General features: G+C 39.2%; 1 protein-coding gene across 6 annotated transcripts in view; it reads right to left on the bottom strand.

The window, feature by feature from the left end:
* Positions 1 to 21,278, bottom strand: part of LOC103119482 (adenylate cyclase type 10-like) — a 53,500-nt gene that overhangs the window by 8,495 nt on the left and 23,727 nt on the right. For 5 of the 6 annotated variants that reach the window (XM_060189753.1, XM_060189756.1, XM_060189758.1 and 2 more), the window contains 12 exons: positions 20,542 to 20,597; positions 19,554 to 19,707; positions 19,206 to 19,395; positions 17,968 to 18,054; positions 15,588 to 15,859; positions 14,911 to 15,047; positions 13,542 to 13,667; positions 9,552 to 9,824; positions 5,053 to 5,379; positions 2,068 to 2,131; positions 1,040 to 1,259; positions 579 to 758 (listed from right to left, as the gene is read on the bottom strand). In XM_060189753.1, coding sequence (XP_060045736.1) covers positions 579 to 758; positions 1,040 to 1,259; positions 2,068 to 2,131; positions 5,053 to 5,379; positions 9,552 to 9,824; positions 13,542 to 13,667; positions 14,911 to 15,047; positions 15,588 to 15,859; positions 17,968 to 18,054; positions 19,206 to 19,395; positions 19,554 to 19,707; positions 20,542 to 20,597 — 2,086 coding nt within the window. The remainder of the gene's footprint in view (positions 1 to 578; positions 759 to 1,039; positions 1,260 to 2,067; positions 2,132 to 5,052; positions 5,380 to 9,551; positions 9,825 to 13,541; positions 13,668 to 14,910; positions 15,048 to 15,587; positions 15,860 to 17,967; positions 18,055 to 19,205; positions 19,396 to 19,553; positions 19,708 to 20,541; positions 20,598 to 21,278) is intronic. The other variant, XM_060189754.1, reaches the window with a different exon arrangement.

The following is a 21,278-nucleotide window of genomic DNA, read 5'->3' as shown; positions in this document are numbered from 1 at the left end:
AGAGAAATCAATTTCTCTCTGTCTCTATCCAATAATAAATAAAAATATTTTTTAAATATTAAGAAAAAGAAATAATAGAAGCTTACAGACTGTAATACCAGTCAGTAATTACCAGAAGGAAATAGGGAGAAGGATGCATAAATAGGATAAAAGAAGTAAATTATATGGTGAAGGACAGACCTGTACTTTTAGAAGCATACTCATGTAGTAATATATTACTTAATACAGTATGTACCTATATCAATCCTTTTTTCTCTTATACATATTAATTTCCAATGATACACATCTGAAGCATAATGCAATGTTATTTCAGTACAAGCACAGTAAACACAAAGAAAAAGTAAAAAGAAAAGAAAACAATTATGGTATAACTAACTATACATAGTAGTTGGAATTTGTATCAATTTTCTTCATTATGTTGCAGGTATTCTTTCAGTTTGTACATACTACATATATATTTTGAATTTGTATAACCCACTATCACATTCATCAATGCACACAAAACAAAAAGGTGAAAAATCATAGCATATGCCTCCAGGAGGAAGACCCCAAACTTCAGTGTCAACCCCTGCTCTCACCTCTGACCGGAGAGAGCAGAAAGTGGCCTCCTCAAACTGACAGATCTTCACCTTGTGTTTTTTGAAAAATGAGAATGCTGAAGGCTGGCCCAGAAGACTGCTTGCTTTCCTCAAATAGAAGAAGGCCTCCAAACAAGACAAGGGATGGGGAAACTGGGTTAGGATGCACTGATGCCAGGGCTGTGAAAGTTAACAGTAAGGCTATAATAGTCCTGACCATTGGGAGTCAGAAATGGGGAGCTGGGCTGCAAGAATAGGACTTGGGAGCAGAGTGGACAATGGCTCATATGCATATGTTCTCACTGCCACATTCCCACTACACTTTCTCCCTGAGCCCTCTTCTCCTCCCACCTCTCTTCCACATTCCTCCATTACTCACTCCAGCTTATATGATAGCAGGAAACCTCAAAGTCCTCAAGTGAAAGGGGTCACTTTAGAGGAAGACAGCATAGCTTACTCACCATGTAATTATCTGACAGGTCCAAGGAGGCAGCAGCAGCCTCCAACAGGTAATAAAATGCACAGCTGTTTTTCCCGATGACTAGGCAATGCTGGGTTAGGGGCGAGAGCACTAACTTCAGAATATCCTCACAGTGACAGGGCTTTATGGTCAACTTGGCTTTCTTAGGGCTGGTATATGCCAGTTTTCTGCTTACTTGATCCAGAAACTCTTCCTCTGTTCTTTGTGGAGAGAAGGTGAAGAACTTAGAGAAGTACAAAGTAGCTGCTCTTGTTGGGGTATTATCTCAAAGCCATTTTTTTCTAAGAATCGTTCCTTACTTCATTAATTTTAGGTCTAGCCTTATCCCCTATCACTCTATAAAAATCTGAAAGTCACAGATCTGATACATTCTGATAGAACCCTAATAAGGGGCTGAGGAGATAGCATAACAGTCATGTAAAAAGCTTTCATGCCTGAGACTCCAAGATCCCAGGCTTGATACCCAGCACCATGGTAAGACAAAGCTAAGCCATGTTTTAGTGACCCTATACCATGTATCTCACTAATACAAAACAAACAAAACAAAACAAACAAACAAAAAAACAAAAAAAACGGAACAACCAACCAAAGAAACTCTATTAGGGATTTTTTTGAAACCTAAAGTCAGTCTAAACACCTCGTCAACTAAATGGGGGAAGACTACATGTGAAGAGTAAAGAATGAGTAAAGAGTCCAGTGGGGTCAGATGGTGGCGCACCTGATGGAGCACACCTGCTACAGTGCACAAGGACCTGGGTTCAAGCCCCTGGCCTCCATCTGCAGGGGGAAAGCTTCATGAATGGTGAAGTACGGCTACAGGTGTCTCTCTGTCTCTCTCCCTGTCTATCTCCTACTCCCCTCTTGATTTCTCTGTTTCTACCCAAATAAAATTTTTTAAAGAGTCCAGATGCTTTCCTGGTCTACAGATAAAGTGAGTGCCCCAGTTTAAAGGTCTGTGTGTCCCACCTTCTAGACCTTCCCATGCCCACACTCAGCATCTCCGTCTACCTGTAGTGTTTACTCGTGAAGGCCTTTTGAATTCTGGATGACTTTGTCTGGAACTGAAAAGTATCTATAGAGAGAAAAGGATGGTCATCTGTAATTATCCATGTATACATTAGTGGAGGGCATTTAGAATCCCTGACTATTTTCCCTCTGCGGCTTAGTTAGTAACTTAATTGCCTCTTCCCATTACAAAACTCATAAGTTACAGTTTAATGTTAGCCCTCACATAAAATTGATACTGTAATGGCAACTATTTGATTGAAATAGTAATTCCTTTTATCCTCAGACCACTCAGACCAGTTCCTAATTTCCAGGAGGCAATCAGTATGTGCTAAAGGAATGAGTAAAAAACAAAAAGCAAAACAAAACAAGCCTGATAGCCCAGGAGGTGGCATAGTGAATAAGGAGTTGAATCTCTGGCATTGCATGTGACAGAATGATGTTCTACTGTTCTCTCTCTAATAAGTAAATACATCTTTTAAAAATTTAATATGTCCTGAATAGACATACTGACCAGTGGAATAGAATTGAGAGCCCAGAAATGAGGCCCCACACCTATGGACATCTAATCTTTCACAAAGGTGCCCAGACTATTTCCCCAGACTAAATGGGGAAAGCAGAGTCTCTTCAACAAATGGTGTTGGAAACATGGGGTTGGAACATGCAGAAGAATGAAACTGAATCACTGTATTTCACCAAATACAAAAGTAAATTCCAAGTGGATCAAGGACTTGGATATTAGACCACAAACTATCAGACACTTAGAGGAAAATATTGGCAGAACTCTTTTCCACATACATTTTAAAGACATCTTCAATGAAACGAATCCAATTACAAAGAAGACTAAGGCAAGTATAAACCTATGGGACTACATCAAATTAAAAAGCTTCTGTTTAGCAAAAGAAACCACTACCCAAACCAAGAGACCCCTCATACAATGGAAGAAGATCTTTACATGTCATACATCAGATAAGAGTTTAATAACCAACATATATAAAGAGCTTGCCAAACTCAACAACAAGACAACAAATAACCCCATCCAAAAATGGGGGAGGACTTGGACAGAATATTCACCACAGAAGAGATCCAAAAGGCCAAGAAACACATGAAAAAATGCTCCAAGTCTCTGATTGTCAGAGAAATGCAAATCAAGACAACAATGAGATACCACTTCACTCCTGTGAGAATGTCATACATCAGAAAAGGTAACAGCAGCAAATGCTGGAGAGGGTGTGGGGTCAAAGGAACCCTCCTACACTGCTGGTGGGAATGTCAATTGGTCCAACCTCTGTGGAGAACAGTCTGGAGAACTCTCAGAAGGCTAGAAATGGACCTACCTTATGACCCTGCAATTCCTCTCTCCTGGGGATATATCCTAAGGAACCCAACACATCCATCCAAAAAGATCTGTGTACACATATGTTCTTGGCAGCACAATTTGTAATAGCCAAAACCTGGAAGCAACCTAGATGTCCAACAACAGATGAGTGGCTGAGCAAGTTGTGGTCTATATACACAATGGAATACTACTCAGCTGTAAAAAATGGTGACTTTACTGTTTTCAGCCGATCTTGGATGGACCTTGAAAAATTCATGTTAAGTGAAATAAGTCAGAAACAGAAGGATGAATATGGGATGATCTCACTCTCAGGCAGAAGTTGAAAAACAAGATCAGAAACGAAAACGCAAGTAGAACCTGAAATGGAATTGGCATATCGCACCAAAGTAAAAGAATATGGGGTGGGTGGGTGGGGAGAATACAGGTCCATGAAAGATGATAGTTGACATAGTGGGGGTTGTATTGTTAAATGGGAAACTGGGGAATGTTATGCATGTACAAACTATTGTATTTACTGTTGAATGTAAAACATTAATTCCCCAATAAAGAAATAAATTTAAAAAAATTAATATGTCCATTTGGCATTTCTAACAGTAGAAAACCCTGGGTATATAGTTTACTACCAGATAAGCATGAACCACAGAGTCAAGGCTGGAATAAGAAAATCTTAATAGCAAAAGATGCCATACTTTGCTAAAGTCACAGTGATCAGCAGAGGTTTTCAGTTTTACCCAGCTGCCATTAAGCAGCCACTAGCTGCCAGATTTGAAATTGCTTTTCTGTAGTATCCTTCACACAGATTAAAAAGCAAATATGGAATGATGTTGAGATGTTGCACTATGGCATCTAAGGGAATTGTTCCTTGTAGTGCTGCCGGACTCGTTTCCATAGTTACCTTAGCCTTACTTTGCCTTATTTGGCATTATCAGGTAATCAGAACCAGTCCTTTCACTTAACACAAGTCTTCACTAGCAGTTCTACTGCATTCCTTTTCAGTTCCACCTATGCTTCTGAGTCCTAATAAGTAACCTCTCAACATCATTGCTGTTACTATCTTCTTCCAGAGAGAGTTCTTTTCTACTTATTGCTTTGAATGGCCCCCTTCCTCTCAGTATCCCAACCCCTATATATGCCATTTTTTATCACCTTAACTACATCTTATGGGAATTTTCTACTTAAAATAAATGTATCTCCCCCTGAACCTGAGCATTTCAGAGAACAAAGCTTATTTATCTTATATTCTTAACACCCAGTTACAGTGTTTGATACACATAAGTGTTCGCTATATATGGGATGAAATAATTTTACTAAAACCAATAAAATGTATTGAATACAAGCCAACCATGCACCCAGCATGACCCAGCAGCACTCATACACTCTGTAGAGTTGGAACTGGTTATTTACTTCAATGGTTTTAAGTGACTTATTAAAGGTGGTCAACCAAAAACAAGTATGACTCTAAAAGTCCCTTTTAACACTGAAATTTTATTTTTACTCCTGTTACAAGGACCAATGGCTCTTCTAACTTATCTTTCTCCTTCAGTCTGATTTCATGTTTTGGATGAAGAGCTTGAAAGGTATGAATCTTTATTCATAGGTGCTGTTCACAAGCCTTTTTCTTTTCTGCTCCCCCCACCCCCCGACTTTACCTTGGGGTGAAGGCAGCTGCAACTTGTCTGTGATCACTTGTGTTAGTACAGAGCTATTATCTTTGTAACGATACAGTTGGGAAATTTCCCTAGAGCTCTTAGTAGAACAGATGGCAAAACGGTGGAAGGGGACAAAGTCTCCCCCATGACAGCTCCTACAGCGGCAGGCGAAGTCTCGGAGAAAGCAGGCACATTCAAGGTGCAGGGCTATCTGTTGTGCTTTGGGCCACAGTTCCCAAGCAGCTTCCCGTAACAGAGGCACCCCAAACTCAAGCACCTCTGTTTGAGGTAGGGATACTTCCTCTTGTAGCCTGTGAGAGCCAGCATCTGAAATAATTGGAAAATCTAAGTGAGAGTCTTCAAGTCTTTTTATGCGACCTATCATAAAGCAAACTCCCAAGCACATGCTGCTAGTTTGTAAGGAAATGTTAATCACACCTTTTACCTCTTACTGCTGCCCCCTCACCATGTAAAGAACTTTACACTAGTCTGAGAGTGGTATGGACTATTTATAAAACACAACAGAAAAGAAGTGGTCAGTGGCACAGAAACACAGTAGATTTCTTAGATGGTCTTCTAAAATTGAACGTTTTTACTAAAAATTATTATAGCTGTCAAATCACCAGAAATTTCTGTTCAAATATAAAACTTAGATGATATTTCAAAGTCAAAGCAAATTATTTTTGAATTTCTTTTTTTCTTACTTTCTTCTTTATTTTAGGAAAGGGGACTTTATTAAAGAAAAGTCCTCTTTGGGGTAATCTACTTAAAATTTGTGTCTGATGGTAATACTTTGGTTTAAGATATGCATGTGTGTGTGTGTGTGTGTGTGTGTGTGTGTGTGCGCGCACACACACACACATGTGCATGTAACTGTGTTTAACAAGGGGGTTAAGCATTATGTCAGTTTAAGTAGCATCTCAGAAGCCCAAGGAACAGTCTTGGGGAAGGCAGATACTGTCAGGGCAACAGTCACCTGTTTATAAACACAGTCAAATGCTAGAAATATGTATATAGCCAGTATATGAGTTTTTAAGCAGCAAGATTAAAGCATGGGGCAACTCAGTACACCTGACAATCCAGTGCATGGACTTTCAAGGGAGGATGCCCAGTGTCCTCTATGGCCAGGACTTTACCTCTACCTGGCCTTGTAAAATGAAAGGGCTGAGCCTGCCTGCCCCTACTTAGTGAAGAAGGAAGAAAGGGATCTGGAGGCTCCTGTCCCTTTGAAATGGGCTGAGGCATAACAGTGGAGTAGTAAGATAGTCTACAGGAAGTTGAGGGTCTGGAAAATCCTAGAGAACTGCAGCATGACAGTGCAACTGCAGCATGACATTGGCAACTGCACAATGTTTACCTACTGGGTGCTACTAGTAGGTTCTCTAGAAAGTCTTCATGCGTGAGTAGTGCTTTGGTGTTAATTAGACCTAGTAGCAAAACTAGGTTGTCTAGGATGGCTCGAAAGAGAGGAAGCTCAGGGTTCAACTGGTAGAGAATACGCATTATCATATGCAAGGTTTTGGGTTCAGGCCCCCATTCCCCACCTGCAGGTGGAAAACTTTATGAGCCATGGAAGAGTGCTTCAGGAGTCTCTTCTCTCACCATTTCTCTGTCTCTCACCTTTTTTTTTTTTTTTTTGCCTCCAGGGTTATTGCTGGTGCTTGGTGACTGCACCGTGAATCCATTGCACCTGGAGGCCATTTTTCCCAGTTTTGTTGCCCTGGCTGTTTATTGTTGTTGTTGTTATTATTGTTGTTGTTGGGTAGGACAGAGAGAAATCGAGAGATAGGGAAGACAGACAGGGAGAGAAAGATAGACACCAGCAGACCTGCTTCACTATCCTTGAAGTGGCCCTCCTGCAGGTGGGGAGCCGGGGGCTTGAACTGGGATCCTTACGCCAGTCCTTGTGCTTTGTGCCATGTGCGCTTAACCCACTGAGCCATCACCCAGTCCCCATCTCTCACTTTCTATCAAAAAAGATAGGAATAAATAAAGATGAAAAACAAAAGGCTGCCAGGTACAGTGGAGTCGTGTAGGCACCAAGTCCTAGCAATAACTCTGGTGGCAAAAAAGAGGGGAAAAAGAAAAAGGAAGGAAGGAAGGAAGGAAGGAAGGAAGGAAGGAAGGAAGGAAGGAAGGAAGGAAGGAAGGAGTAGATTATTGAGTTCAATGCTCCTGCTCAGTTCCTCCAGGGAGTTTATTAGATTTCTAGCTCACAGGCAGCACCTTTCAGGTTGCTGTTAATCCTGAGAGCATTTATTTTCTTTTTGCTAAATCTCATCTTTGGTGGAAAGAGATAGCATAATGGTTATGCAGAGAGACTCATGCCTGAGGCTCCAAAGTCCCAGGGTCAATCTCCATCACTACTCCAAGTGATATTGGCCACTACTACTCTAGGAGATGATTAGCCTGGGTGAGGGCTATGGTAAAGTTTTCAGAGTGCTCAGCTAACCACTCCATGGCTGGAAGTACCCATATGTGGTTTATCTGAAGGGCCTTGCCTGCCCCTGAAGGCTCATTCTCATGAGCTACCGCAGAGTAACTTCTTCCACTCACCATACCTTTTCTTCATCCAGATTACATTCACATACTTAATAATTTCACTATGTCAAATGATTTTAGGGGTTGGGTGGCGCACCTGGTTGAGTGAACATGTTACAATACACAAGGACCCTGGTTTGAGCCCCCAGATCCCACTTGTAGGGGGAAAGCTTTGCAAGTGGTGAAGCCGGTGTCTCCCTGTCTCTCTTCCTCTCTATCTCCCCTTCCCTCTCGATTTCTGACGATCTCTATCCAATAAATAAATAAATAAAGATTAAAAAATTAGGGGCCAGGTGTTGGTGCAACAGGTTAGGCGCATGTGGCACCAAGCGCAGGGACTGGCATGAGGATCCCAGTTTGAGCCCCCGGCTCCCTCACCTGTGGGGGGGGTCACTTCACAAGAGGCAGGTCTGCAGGTGTCTATCTTTCTCTCCTCCTCTCTGTCTTTCCCTCCTCTCTCGATTTCTCTCTGTCCTATCCAACAATAACAACAGCAATGGCAACAATGGTAATGGCGACAGTGATGAACAACAAGGGCAACAAGGGGGGGAAAGGATGGCGTCCAAGAGCAGTGGATTCTTGGTGCAGACACTGAGCCCCAGCAATAACCCTAGAGGCAAAAAAAAAAAAAAAAATCCAATGATTTGGTGCTAACAACTTATATTCCAACTCAATGCGAGACATCAAGATTTTCCAGAGTTCTGTCTAGAAATGTCTCAAATCATGTTGGCCTAGACCATGATAAGGTCCACAAAGTAGGAGGGTCACTCAGAAGTATGTTGGTGGTTGCTCAGAACCTAGCATCTGTATCTAGAGTTTTCTGGGTTTCTTTGTTTTTCTTCAGCTGAGACTTCAGTTATCTTAGGAAATGGAGCTGGATCCTGCTTTTTTTTTTTTTTTAAAGCAATAGTTAGGCACCTTTCTCTTGAATGTTCTCTTCTAAGATTGTTTTGCTATCAGTCAGCACCCTCACCAAAGCACCATGTATTTGTGATGGATTACATTTTTGGGGTCTACTAAATTCCCATAATCACAGTGCTTAAGGCAGCACCCCTCAAGCTTCTTCTCTAAGTTGTCTTTCGTTATCTCCTTTAGATGTGCAGTTACGGCATCTTCCCCACAAAAATCTTCTACTGCACAGACATTGCACTGGGTCAGTGCCCACTGCCTGATCTGAGAAGTCACATGAGTAGGGGCAGGGCTGCCCTATCCATGCCCAGGCCTAGGCTACATGTTTTTTGGGTACTCTATACCATAATTCTATATTCGTGTGTGAGGAATTTGAGGTTGAAAACTATATAATGGATATCTTGATTGTTAATGTATTTTCTAAATTAGGAACAGTTTATACTTAAAGAATAATCCACCTAGAGGCCAGTAAATGATCATGGAAATATTTTCTGAGCCATAGGTAAAAACTCAAATGCTTAATACATAGGATTCATCAGGAACTAATATTCTTGAAATTTATATCATTCTGACAAAAAGTACAAGTTATTCATTCACTGTAACCATTGTTCCCTTAATGATTCAAATAATAACCCATTTCTTAGCCACAGCTTTTTTTTTATTGGGGAATAATGGTTTCAGTTTACAGTAAAATACAATAGTTGGCACATCTATAACATTTCTGTTTTCCACATAATACTCTAACCCCCCACCTAGGTCCTCCTTTGCCATCATGTTCCATGACCTGAACCCCCCACCCCACTTCAGCCCCAAAGTAAAGAGTCTTTTACTTTGGCGCAATACACCAAATCCAGTCCATGTTCTGCTTTGTGTTTTCCCTTCTGTTCTTATTTTTTAGCTTCTGCCTATGAGTGAGATCATCCCATATTTATCCTTCTCTATTAACCATAGATTTAAGAGATTATCTTTCTCAACAAAGATACCAGATATCCCCACCCAAGCCTCTCTATTTAAGCCTGAAAATAAAGGAACACCCAGGATTTCCTTACCTGACTTTTTCTTCTCCTCTTTGGTTTGATCAACAGTCTTAATAGAGGATGGCACTATTGTTGGCTTAGCAGAAAGCTCTTGGCTCTTGTTGAACCAGCGGAGCACATGTATATCCACAAGAGCCCTCAGCACCTGAAGTAGCTTATTTTTCTCCCAGTAAGGCAAGAGGTGATGTAACAGATCTATGTGGAAGGAGTGGCCAATGACTGCAGCACACTTCACCAGTAACTGTTCTTCTGGGCTCAGTTGATCTAGTTGGTTTATGGCTATTTCTGCCAGGAAAAAAAATCAGCAGTGAACAAACTTTCTACATGGATAAATATGTAATAGGCTATTTTGTTTATTTTAGATAGATTGAGAGTGAAAGAACACAGCACCAAAGCTTCCTTCAGTGACATGGAGGTCAGGCTCAAACCTGTGTGGAGAACGTGGCAAAATAGCACACTACCAAAGTAAGCTATTTCACTGGCCCTGTAATTGGTTAACTTAAAAAACATTTAAAAGGTTTGCCTTTTGTCCTTCTCTTTTCCACTTAATTTCATTTAAAAATCTCATTTACCATCCATTGTTCAACCAGTAATAACCAGATTTACACCATAATAATTATTTTCCCTATGGTCACCAAAACCTTTTTGCTGGTAGGCCCAGAGCTCGGTTGAATCATTTGCCTATAATAACAATTATCCTCATTTTCATAACTACAGTGACCCCTTTCTTCTTACTTTCTACTAAAGATGGAGGCCAGACTTCCTAGCTCTTTGATAACTGTAAGATCTCAATTAACTTCAGGTCTTTTTAATAAACTGCTCCATTTTCTGATGCACACATTAAAGCATCTGGTAAGTCATCAAACCCCAAATCGTGAAATAACTAAATCTTTTTTTCTTCCTCCACAAGCAACTGGTAGGTCATCCACTTATCTTCCTTCTAAATGTTCTTGCACGTTTCCTTATAAATAATGTAAGTGCAAATAGTTTCTGGGTTGTCAGAAATACCATGACTTTTTTTCTGTACAAAAATGTGTCATATATTGCATCACAGTAAAAGACTCTGGGATGGGTGGGTGGGGGGTTCAGGTCCTGGGACATTATGGCAGAGTAGGACCTAGTGGGATTGAATTGTTATGTGGAAAACCAGGAAATGTTATGCATGTACAAACTATTGTATTTTATTGTCAACTGTAAACCATTAATCCCACAATAAATTTTTAAAAATTTATGTGTCAAAATTTTTTCTGACAACCCAATATTTTCATATGATCACTTGTATTACCTTGATTGTACATCTCAATTTCTTCTCATTTTAATCTCAGTATGAACGTATGAACTAGTGGTACAGTTACATAACTAAAGTACAAATATAATCTAGTTTTAGTTTTTCCTTTAGACCAAGGCTTTATTAACAGCTATCTACGTAGCTTATAAATTTTTTGTATGCTCTACATTGGGTTGTTCTAGCTCTCCCCCCCCCCCCCCCCGCCAAGAAAATTGGATCAGTCCTGCTAGTTTCGTGGGCCGGTTGGTCCCGCCCCAGGGAACCCCGAGAGAGTTCCAGAGTTGCAGAGTTAGAGAGTTCTTGGCGCCGCCGTGGGGAAAGAGGCAGCAGATTTCTGTTTGGTGATTAGTTTGGTTTAGTTTATGAATCGTTGTTCCTGAATAAAGAAATACAGCTTCCCTGCCCAGCTGTATGTCTCTGGTCATCTCTGTTACCCGCCCGTGAAGCTAGCCCAGCCAGCTAGAGCCTCCAAATTTTAACAACATAAATTGATGAATTCTTTATTCTTCCCTATGGACAATGCTGACCCTAGTCACTTTCTAGTTATTTCCCAGGATTCCGATAAAATTAGAATCTCAGAATTACCAGGTGACACTATTTAATTGGAAACTAAATTTAGACTAGAACAATTTGGAATGAGTTATAGATACTTGGTGGTAAGCCACAACTCTGGATTTCTTTGGATACAGTAATTCTTATAATAGGCCATTCTTTTGCCAGGGCCTGGAATTAATATTCAGAGGGCTATATTAAGAGATATAAATTCCTAGCTAGGACATGGAGTTTTGAAATCTCCATGTGCTATGACCTCATTCCAGGACATCCTGGACTATCTCTTGAGACTCAGAATTCCAGTGGAAACAGTTGTGAAGACTCTTGCTGAAGAAAACCACCTGCTAATAGTCTACTAGCATGCATTGTTCCAGATCTATGTCCTCCTCATTCATTTATTTATTTATTTATTTATTTATTGTGGAGTTGGGGCCTTGAATATGTGCAATTTCACCCTGGTAAACTTTTTCATTTAGATAGAGAAGGACAAAGAGAAAGACACAAGGAAAGATACTACAGCTTCCCCCATGCTATAACACCTCTTGAGCTACGTGCATGTCAAAACAGGTACCATGCCCAGTGAGTTATCTCTTTGGCCCCATTTATATGTTTCAAAGTTAGCAAAGCCAGTGCCAAGTGTGGACTGTCATAGCTGTAGGAATGTAAATATCTAAATGAACCTAAAACCTCCAGAGAAAGTAACTTTTAATAGTTAACTATGCATTAAATACTACAGACCATGACTAATTTACTACTCAACTTATCCCATGCTTATCCTTGTAAGAGATAAGAATAAGGCCTAGATAGAAGAACAGAAAAGGGAAACTAAAAGCAGGATCTGATTAAATCTAGAGCAGGGCACCAAAGTAAAAACGCTGTAGTGAAGGGGAGGGTGGCCATTGGGCTTCCCAGTGGGGCGGGGAGGGGCGGGGCGGGAGGGGGAACAGGAGGGACCGGGGTGGGTGGTTGGGATGGAACACAGTCTTTTGGTGGTGGGAATGGTGTTTATATACACTCCTATTAAATTGTAGACATACAAACCACTATTTAATTAATATGAGAGGGGAAAAATTGATCATATGTCTAGAACTTCTTAAAACACAGACAAAAACCAAAAAGAATAAGGCCTAGATAAATAATTTATTTAAGGTCCCATAAGAGTCATTAAGTAGAGGAGTTGATGGTACCTAGGTTTCTAACTCCAGATTTCTGCATTACACTATAATGTTGCCCTATGCTTCTATTTCATGAGCATGTCTTATATTTTCAGCAAGGGCATACCTGATGTGAAGATGTTTATTCATATTAATGAAGAGGGCTTGATATAGTACTCTTTCAAACAAACACTTAAATAGACCATTAAAAAATAATCTCTCATTTGACTATGCCCATCTCCCCTCTAGTTCTGATGATTTTTTAAATTTTTTATCTCAATGGTCACTATCAACTTACTTTGCACTCTTTCTGTTAAACATTGTCTCTTCATTAGCACCACTGAATTACCTTATATCTCAGCAGCATTACCTTCTTTGACTGTTGCCCCCTTCAGCACAGAAATATGCACAAAGGAAAACTCAAGACATAATTTTTATCAAATGACTGGTAAACTTTTCCAGGTCACTAATCCCAAAGAGGATAGATAGCCTCACTTAAATTTAAGCAGATGAGAGGTAGGTGGTATAGTGGGTAAAGTGCAAGACTTGCATGAGTGAGGAACTTAGCTTGATTCCCAGCACCAGATATGCCAAAACTATGCTCTAGTTCTCTAACATTAAGAATCAAAATAAATGTGCATTTTTTGTTTGTTTGTTTGTTTTGTTTTCATCTCTAGTGCTTCACCACTCTGGGATGACCTTTTTTTTTTTTTCTCTTTCCCCCAGATAGAGACAGAGAGACACCATTGAAACGTCTTTCAATGAAGCAGAGGCCAGGCTCAAACCTGGGTTGCACACATGGCCAAGTAGCATACTAAATGAACTATTTTTTCCAGCTTAAAAAAAAAAAAGGCATAGTTCAAGTGGCATCATAAGTCTCCAAAGAGCTCTTGAGGTAGTACCATAAAGTGTTTCTGGAAGACAGGTTTCTATTTTCAGAAGAAAATGAAGCTAGCACAATGACAAAGCTACACTATATCACCCACTTGAGTTTTTCAATGAACCTGCCTTTTAACAATGGTGGGAGAAGCACTGTATCCAAGTTCACATCATCTTTGACTGTACAGACATAAAGTTCCCGGTCTTCAGAGCCAGCAGGAGAAATACTATACATTGTGGATTTCATGGCATTGGCTGTAAGGCAAAGAAAATATGACTGAGGTAAATACCATTATATTACTGATAGTGTTAAAAGCACAAAATATAAAACATTAGTCAAGATACAAAGGATGTAGAAATATATCCTTTAAAATGATTTGGCCCACCCACCCTACCTGTTCTCTTAGAAACTGACATTTTCTATACTATATAGTATCTAATATTCTCACTTTTCCTGCTTATTTTCAACAGGTCTCACTTCTATTATATCACAGCTTTAGGATATGTCAGTATGTATATGTGTGTATATAAATATACACATAAGTATTATTCCCTCCTTTCCTATCTCCCATCCCTTATCCAAATCCTCAAGTCACTATTCTCATCAGTAATCTATAATTCTTTTCTTTCTTTCTTTCTTTCTTTCTTTCTTTCTTTCTTTCTTTCTTTCACCAGAGCATTAATCAGTTCTGGTTTATGGTGGTACAGGGGATTGAACCTGTGATTTCACAGCCTCAAGCATGACAGTCTCTTTGCATAAGCATTATGCTATCTGCCCACACCCCAGTAATTAATTCTTTCCTAGTCTCTTGTGTTGATAAATCCTCTCCAGTAAACTCATATTTAAAACTCTTGTTTTTCTAACCCAATTCCTAGGTTGTTGAAGCTATAGCAGGTTGTTCTGATTTAAAGATCTTGCAACTGGGTATTTAGTGCTTTCACTACAACTAAATATCATTGGTACAGTATCCTTAACCAGAAAGATGTAATTGTGCATTTATAGTATCAGCAACCAGGTGGCGACATATTGAAGAAAATCTAGTAGTGACACCAGGTTAGAAAGTCAGAAAGCTTTGCTCAACAATTTGTTTGGCTTCGTATGTTAACTCTCTTTTCAGTCACCAGGTTCCAGATGTCATCAGGATGCTGGCCAGGCTTCCCTGGACTGAAGACCCCACCAATGTGTCCTGGAGCTCAGCTTCCCCAGAGACCCACCCTACTACGGAAAGAGAGAGGCAGACTGGGAGTATGGACCGACGTCCATGTTCAGCGGGGAAGCAATTACAGAAGCCAGACCTTCCACCTTCTGCAACCCACAACGACCCTGGGTCCATGCTCCCAGAGGGATAGAGAATGGGAAAGCTATCAGGGGAGGGGGTGGGATATGGAGATTGGGTGGTGGGAATTGTGTGGAATTGTACCCCTCCTACCCTATGGTTTTGTTAATTAATCCTTTCTTAAATAAATAAATAAAAAGAAGTCAGAAAGTTAAGCATACCTGAGAGAGTTTCCCACTTGCTGTTTTCCTTCTCCTTCTTTTGGTAGTCATGAAAAAGCAATATATCCTTAGAGAGAAGATCCTGACATAGGACCTCACAGTAGAGGGGGTTTCCAAAGCACCTGCGGAGAAGGTAGCTGGAGAGAGGTAAGTAGGGGACTGCTGACTAAAAATGTCCACATGAAAAAAGCCAAGCATAGGGTATTTCATACTGAGGAGTAGTTTTTTTTTGTTTTGTTTTGTTTTGTTTTTTCAAACATCAACTCTTGATGATAAATACAAACAGGGAGGAAGTAGCACAGAGATATCGTCAAAATTCAGATTGGCTCTGAAATGCATTTTGGCAGTAACTTTTCTTTAACTATTCTGTTTCTGTTAACTAAAAGAAAGTTACCCTTCCTAAAAGGCCTGGCAAAAAATGGACTGGACCACATATAATGAAAATATTAAACAAGCTTTCCAAGTCCTAACTGTCTTGTGAAAATCTAGGTGGGTATCCCAGGTAAGCAGCCTTTTACTGGCTTAGCTAAGAGACTGGACACCCTGAAATCTAGTCTTGGTCTTCTCCCCATCATAGTTACAAATGCCATTTCCCCCCACAATTCTGATGAGACCTGAGTTGTCTCACTTATATAATGACACTGGTTCCTCCCTTAATGAAGAGCCCAGCCACTCACATCTGCAGCTCTTGGGGGATGCTCACCACCCCCAGTTCCCAACATGCCATTCTCAACAGTGAGGTTGCTGCCAACGCCGAGATGGGTACGAGGATAGCTTGAGGGCTCTGCAGGATGTTCTGGGCCCAGCTACACAGGGTGTAGGTAGGGGTCAATGTCATCACCATGATGATGGGCACACTGGAGAGCAATGCCTCCAAAAACTCCCAAGAAGCTGTATCCATGTACTGGGCTTCGTCAATGAGGAAAATCAGTGGTGTTTCCCTCACTGCCTAGAAATAACAGCAAAGAAGTAATGACAACCTCTGGTTAGAAATGGAGTCATCTCATTTTCAATCCTACTATAGATTTCCTATCAACAATTTAGAAACAATATCAACACAGACTGGAATTTTCAGAGTAAGATATATACTAAGTCCATATAACATTTTACTTTGTAAATACAAATTGTGACTTAAATATCTACTTAAGGAAAAAAATATGTTTGAGTTTCTTTGGGCAAGAAAATATCCTAACTAATAACTGAAATAAGCATCAAAATATTATCTAAATCATACTCAAAGTTTTTAATCTCATCATGGCAAAGGTTTCAAACTGTGAGAAAATCAGTAATTTTCCTCAAATCACAGTGCACCAGATGAGAGAAAAAGAAAAGAGTTCTGCCAACATGCAGAAGAATGAAACATTTCACCAGACACAAAAGCAAATTCCAAATGGATCAAGGACCTGGATCTTAGACCAGAAACTATCAAATACTTATAGGAAAATATTGGAAGAACTCTTTTCTGTCTAAATTTTATAGGCACCTTTAGTGATACAAATCCAATTGTAAGGAAGACTAAAACAAAAATAAACCAATGGGACTACAACAAATTAAAATACAAATAGCAAAAGAAGCTACCACCCAAAGAGACCTCTTAAAGAATTTCTATTTATTTACTATTTTCATTTTTTTTCTTTACAGGGGGAATTAATGATTTACAGTCAATAGTAAAATAAAGTACTTTGTACATGTGTAACATTTCTCAGTTTTCCATGTAGCAATCTAACCCCATCTAGTGCACCAAGTTGCAAAGGCTATCATGATGCCATCCAGACTTTCCTGGGCAGATGACCTCATTAATGTGTCCTGGAGCTCTGCTTCCCCAGAGCCCTGCCCCATTAGGGAAAGAGAGAGGCAGGCTGGGACCTCTCAACACCCATGTTCAGAGGGGAAGCAATTACAGAAGCCAGACCTTCCACCTTCTGCATCCCACAATGACCTTGGGTCCATACTCCCAGAGGGTTAGAGAATAGGAAAGCTATCAGGGGAGGGGATGGGATACAGAGTTCTGGTGGTGGGAATTGTGTGGAGTTGTACCCCTCTTATCCTATGGCTTTGTCAATGCTTCCTTTTTATAAACAAAAAATATATAAAAAATTAAAAATAAATAATTTTAAAAAATTTAAAAATAGGAAAGCTATCAAGGGAGGGGATTGGATATGGAGTTCTGGTGGTGGGAATTGTGTGGAATTGTACCCCTCTTATCCTATGGTCTTGTCAATATTTCCATTTTATAAATAAAAATTTTAAAAATTTGTCCAAAAAAATACAATCAAAATAAATAAATAAATAAATGAATAAATAAATAAAAATTGACTAGTTAATTTCAGATTGGTTTCCAAAATGGCTACATCAGTTTTGAGAAAGATTATATCAGTTTCTCCTCACATAAATGTTTGATTTCATAACACTGGGTTGGAGTCTGAAATTTTTTTTTTAAATATTTATTTTGTTTATTTATTCCCTTTTGTTGCCCTTGTTGTTTTATTCTTATAGTTATTATTGTTGTTGTTGTTGTTGTTGTTGGATAGGAGAGAGAGAAATGGAGAGAGGAGGGGAATACAGAGAGGAGGAGAGAAAGATAGACACCTGCAGACCTGCTTCACCGCTTGTGAAGCGACTCCCCTGTAGGTGGGGAGCCGGGGTTTGAACCGGGATCCTTATGCTGGTCCTTGTGCTTTGCACCATGAAAATTTTTATAGTTAAAAGATACTATAGCTTTCTGTTTGCAATTAAAAATCACTGCTTTAAACTAAGTTTCTAAAATTACAGTAAGAAACAGAATTAAAAAATTAGTAAGAGATCTTGTATACTGTGCTATAGGATGGATTTCAAGGTTAAAGATAACTACATTGAAGATATCAACAAATAGGTCAAGGGATGTGTAAATCAATTGGTGTGGATATATTAAAATGAGCATAGGAGTTGTGGATATAACTCAGTGGTAGTATAACATCTCATACATGTAAGGCCCTGAGTTCAATCCCTAACACAAATAAAATAAGCATAACCATCTCCACATATTGAGAATCAATGGTATGTAGCAAAAGTACCCACCTTCTGAAGCACTTGAAAAAAACATGCTTTAATCTTCTTTTGCCTTGTCAGGTCATCCATGTGTAATACTTTAAATGATAAGGGAAACTGACCAGGAAAAGTATTCATACATTAGCATTCAGAAGGACAATCTAACAGACAATTTCTCTAAATGAAATAGAAAATGCTTCAATTTTGTATGAGAATAAGTTTCAACAGGATTGGGCTTAGAGTTGTAAATGCTAATGTAATATTAATATGTAGTTCAAGGGCTAAAATTGAAAGTCCACAAGTAATTAGAAAGAAAAGCTCCTTTCCATACAAGATTATCAAACTCTTAACAGGCTATGACTAAGGAATCAAATGACAGGATGAACTTGGTAATGTTACTTTGAATAGTTGTAGTACACCATTATGCCATACACACACTGGAATGAACCATACATAAGATATGTCAAAAAGAAGGTAATGGGCATCTAACATTGTTTCCTGAGCTAGACTGAGGCACATGAATTACTACAGACCCGAGAGTCAAAGGGGAAAATACTGAATCACTATGGCAGAACCCTAGGCACCACTTGTATTAGCACAAGGTTTGCTAAGGAGCTGGATAAATGCTAGTGCACACATTCTCTATTTTTACATTCTCTATTTTTAAGTAAATGCAATGTCCTGCAGGCTTGATAGATTAGAAGTGATGGAAGATGAATATGTGGAATTGTAGACTAGTGAATTCTCATAATACTCACTAATGATTATCACATAAACCCTACTCAAAGCTTTTGATATTCAGATCCTGGCTCAAGTAATAGATTCCACTGCTAGGAAACAGGAAGAATAAAACTCCACAACCAGCTTGAAAACATGTATACAGTTACTGAGAGTATTTGACTGGTTAAGGATAATTTCAAAAGATCTTCACATTTACAATGTCATCTTTTAACATTGCCTCCTTTAAAATCTATGCAAAAGTCACATAAGGTACTATTATCATCATTTCACAAGTGAAAATAATGGAGCTCACAGTGGGTAGGTAATTTGTTCGAGGATATACAGCCACCTAGTGTCTCAATCAGAGTCTACACTCCTCAAAAATGACAAAGTGTGGGTTTTGATGTCAAAGGGGATTTCAAATATGGATCTTGCCCCAGTTAACTATGTATAGGGCCTAAGGGCATTAGATTAGAAAACAATCTGGGTTCAATCACCCACAAAAAATAACCCCAGTAACCCAATTCAGAGAACCACTTTCTCATTACCTTCACAAAGAAGAAGTCATTAAAAAGGCAGTGCAGCTGCTCCTCTACTATCCCACGGAGTTGTTTGTGTAGGCACTCTTGCCGGCAGTAGGCTGGGCATGTATCAAGGTCAAAGAAGATGGCCATGAGGGTCTGGATGGCATAGAGGCTCTTCTTGGAATCTGCTTCCTCCAGCTTCAATGGCAACACCCTAGTGAATGTTAGCTATGGTCATGAACATCTCCTAGTCCATAGATTACTAACTTTATCATCCCAAGGATGCTGAATCTAGAGAAAAAAGAGCCTTACCAACTAGAGAAAGGAGTCCTAAGAGAACCAGAAACTAAGTCAGAAAGCAAGAGTCTTTACCTGTACTCTTCTTTCTGGGCCAGGAAGTTTATTTCATCCAACAGCTGACTTTTTCCACAACCTTTCCCACCTTCATACAAAACTGCTTGTCCCTTCTTCTGGTGCAAACATCCCTGCTGCGCCATTAGGAAGGCTTGCAGTTCTTTCTCACGATCTATGGAGAGACACTTGTTTGCTTTTTAGTAAATGCTTTATTTAAATTAGCTTGTAAAGGTTCCATCTAGAATGATTTTCCCTGTAACTTCCCAGAACCCTTAGGTGAATCTCATTCTTCAGGGTTCACATGTCTTTCCATAAAATCTTTTAGACTATATGGAAATGTGTATAGAGATCGGGAGTTTTGCTCCAGAGTCTAATAATTAGGCACCACCTGGCATGGTGCTATTAATTAAGATTTCTGCAAAGATTTTCATAACAGTAATTTAGTCTGCAAAGCCTGTCACTGTTATATAAGGATAACAGACTGACAGCTATCGAGAAAAAAAACAGAAAAATAGGAACTATATAGTATAGATGGCAACAGTCTCAGCACCATCTTCACTATCTAAGAAGATAAGAAATTTTCCTCTAAATATATCCACAGAAAGCTGGTCAGGTCTCAACAGCTCAATTCTAACTGACAAACTTGCTTACTTAGCATTGATATTTCTTGGTAAAATGACAGGATTTCCACTTGATATTTTTTTCAGCACTGTTCAGCTCTGGCTTGTGGTAGTAAAAGGATTGAACTCTAAACCCCAAAGCCTCAGGCATGAAAGTCTCTTTCTTTTCTTTTCTTTTTTTTTTGCATAACCATTATGCTAACTCTCCCAACGTCCACCTGAAATTTACATATTCAGCACAGAAAGGAAATATCAAGGCCTCTGCAAAATTAACATAAATTCAGTGGTGCTATTCTTTTTTGTTGTTGTTTAAGTCTTAAATTATTTTAAAGTCATACTTAGTATCTACCAGTATGGGGAAAAATGAAGAATAGAAGGAAACTCACCTAACAAGGGGTGATTTTTATGCCTCTCCTTGGCCACGTGTCTCTTCCCAAACATTCTAGGGGAAAAGTAAAAAAGAGACTGCGTCTATTAAAAATAGACTGGAATAGATAAAACATATCTCAAAATAGATAAGGAAAAATTATCCTCGTAAGCAAGTACTTTCACATAACTGAGGAAATACATAATTTTATATGAGAGTTTTTAAAATGTTTTTATGAGAAGTATTATTTATTCCAGACTCAAGGAATACATGGCAAAGTAAACAAAGAATAAAAGAACATCCAAATTTAGTATCCTGAGATGAGAAGATAGTATAATGGTTATATAAAACTTGATGCCTTTCATGGTTCAGTCCCTGGCATCAATTATAAACAAGAGCTGAGCAATATTTTAGTTTAAAATAATTAGTTAGCATTATTTTCCTGTTGCTTAACAAGAAATTCATAGGCCAAGCAGCAGCACACCTGGTTGAAAACACACATCACTATGCACAGGGAACCAGGCTCAAGTCCCCAGTCCTTATCAGTAAGCAGGAAGCTTCATAAGTGGTGAAACAATCTTGAAGGTGTCTCTCTTTCTATTTCCCCTCTCAATTTATGTCATATTAAATAAAGTAGACAAATAAACTTTAAAAAATCAAGGAACTTGCTAAGTGCTGGACATAAAAGATGTCAGACATCACATTTCCAATTATCTCTCTTATTCCAGTATACAAGTACTATTGTTACATGCACCT

Source organism: Erinaceus europaeus, chromosome 4 (genome assembly GCF_950295315.1).
Source record: "Erinaceus europaeus chromosome 4, mEriEur2.1, whole genome shotgun sequence".
NCBI classification, from domain to species: domain Eukaryota; kingdom Metazoa; phylum Chordata; class Mammalia; order Eulipotyphla; family Erinaceidae; genus Erinaceus; species Erinaceus europaeus.
This window is presented reverse-complemented; position numbering and strand designations above follow the sequence as displayed.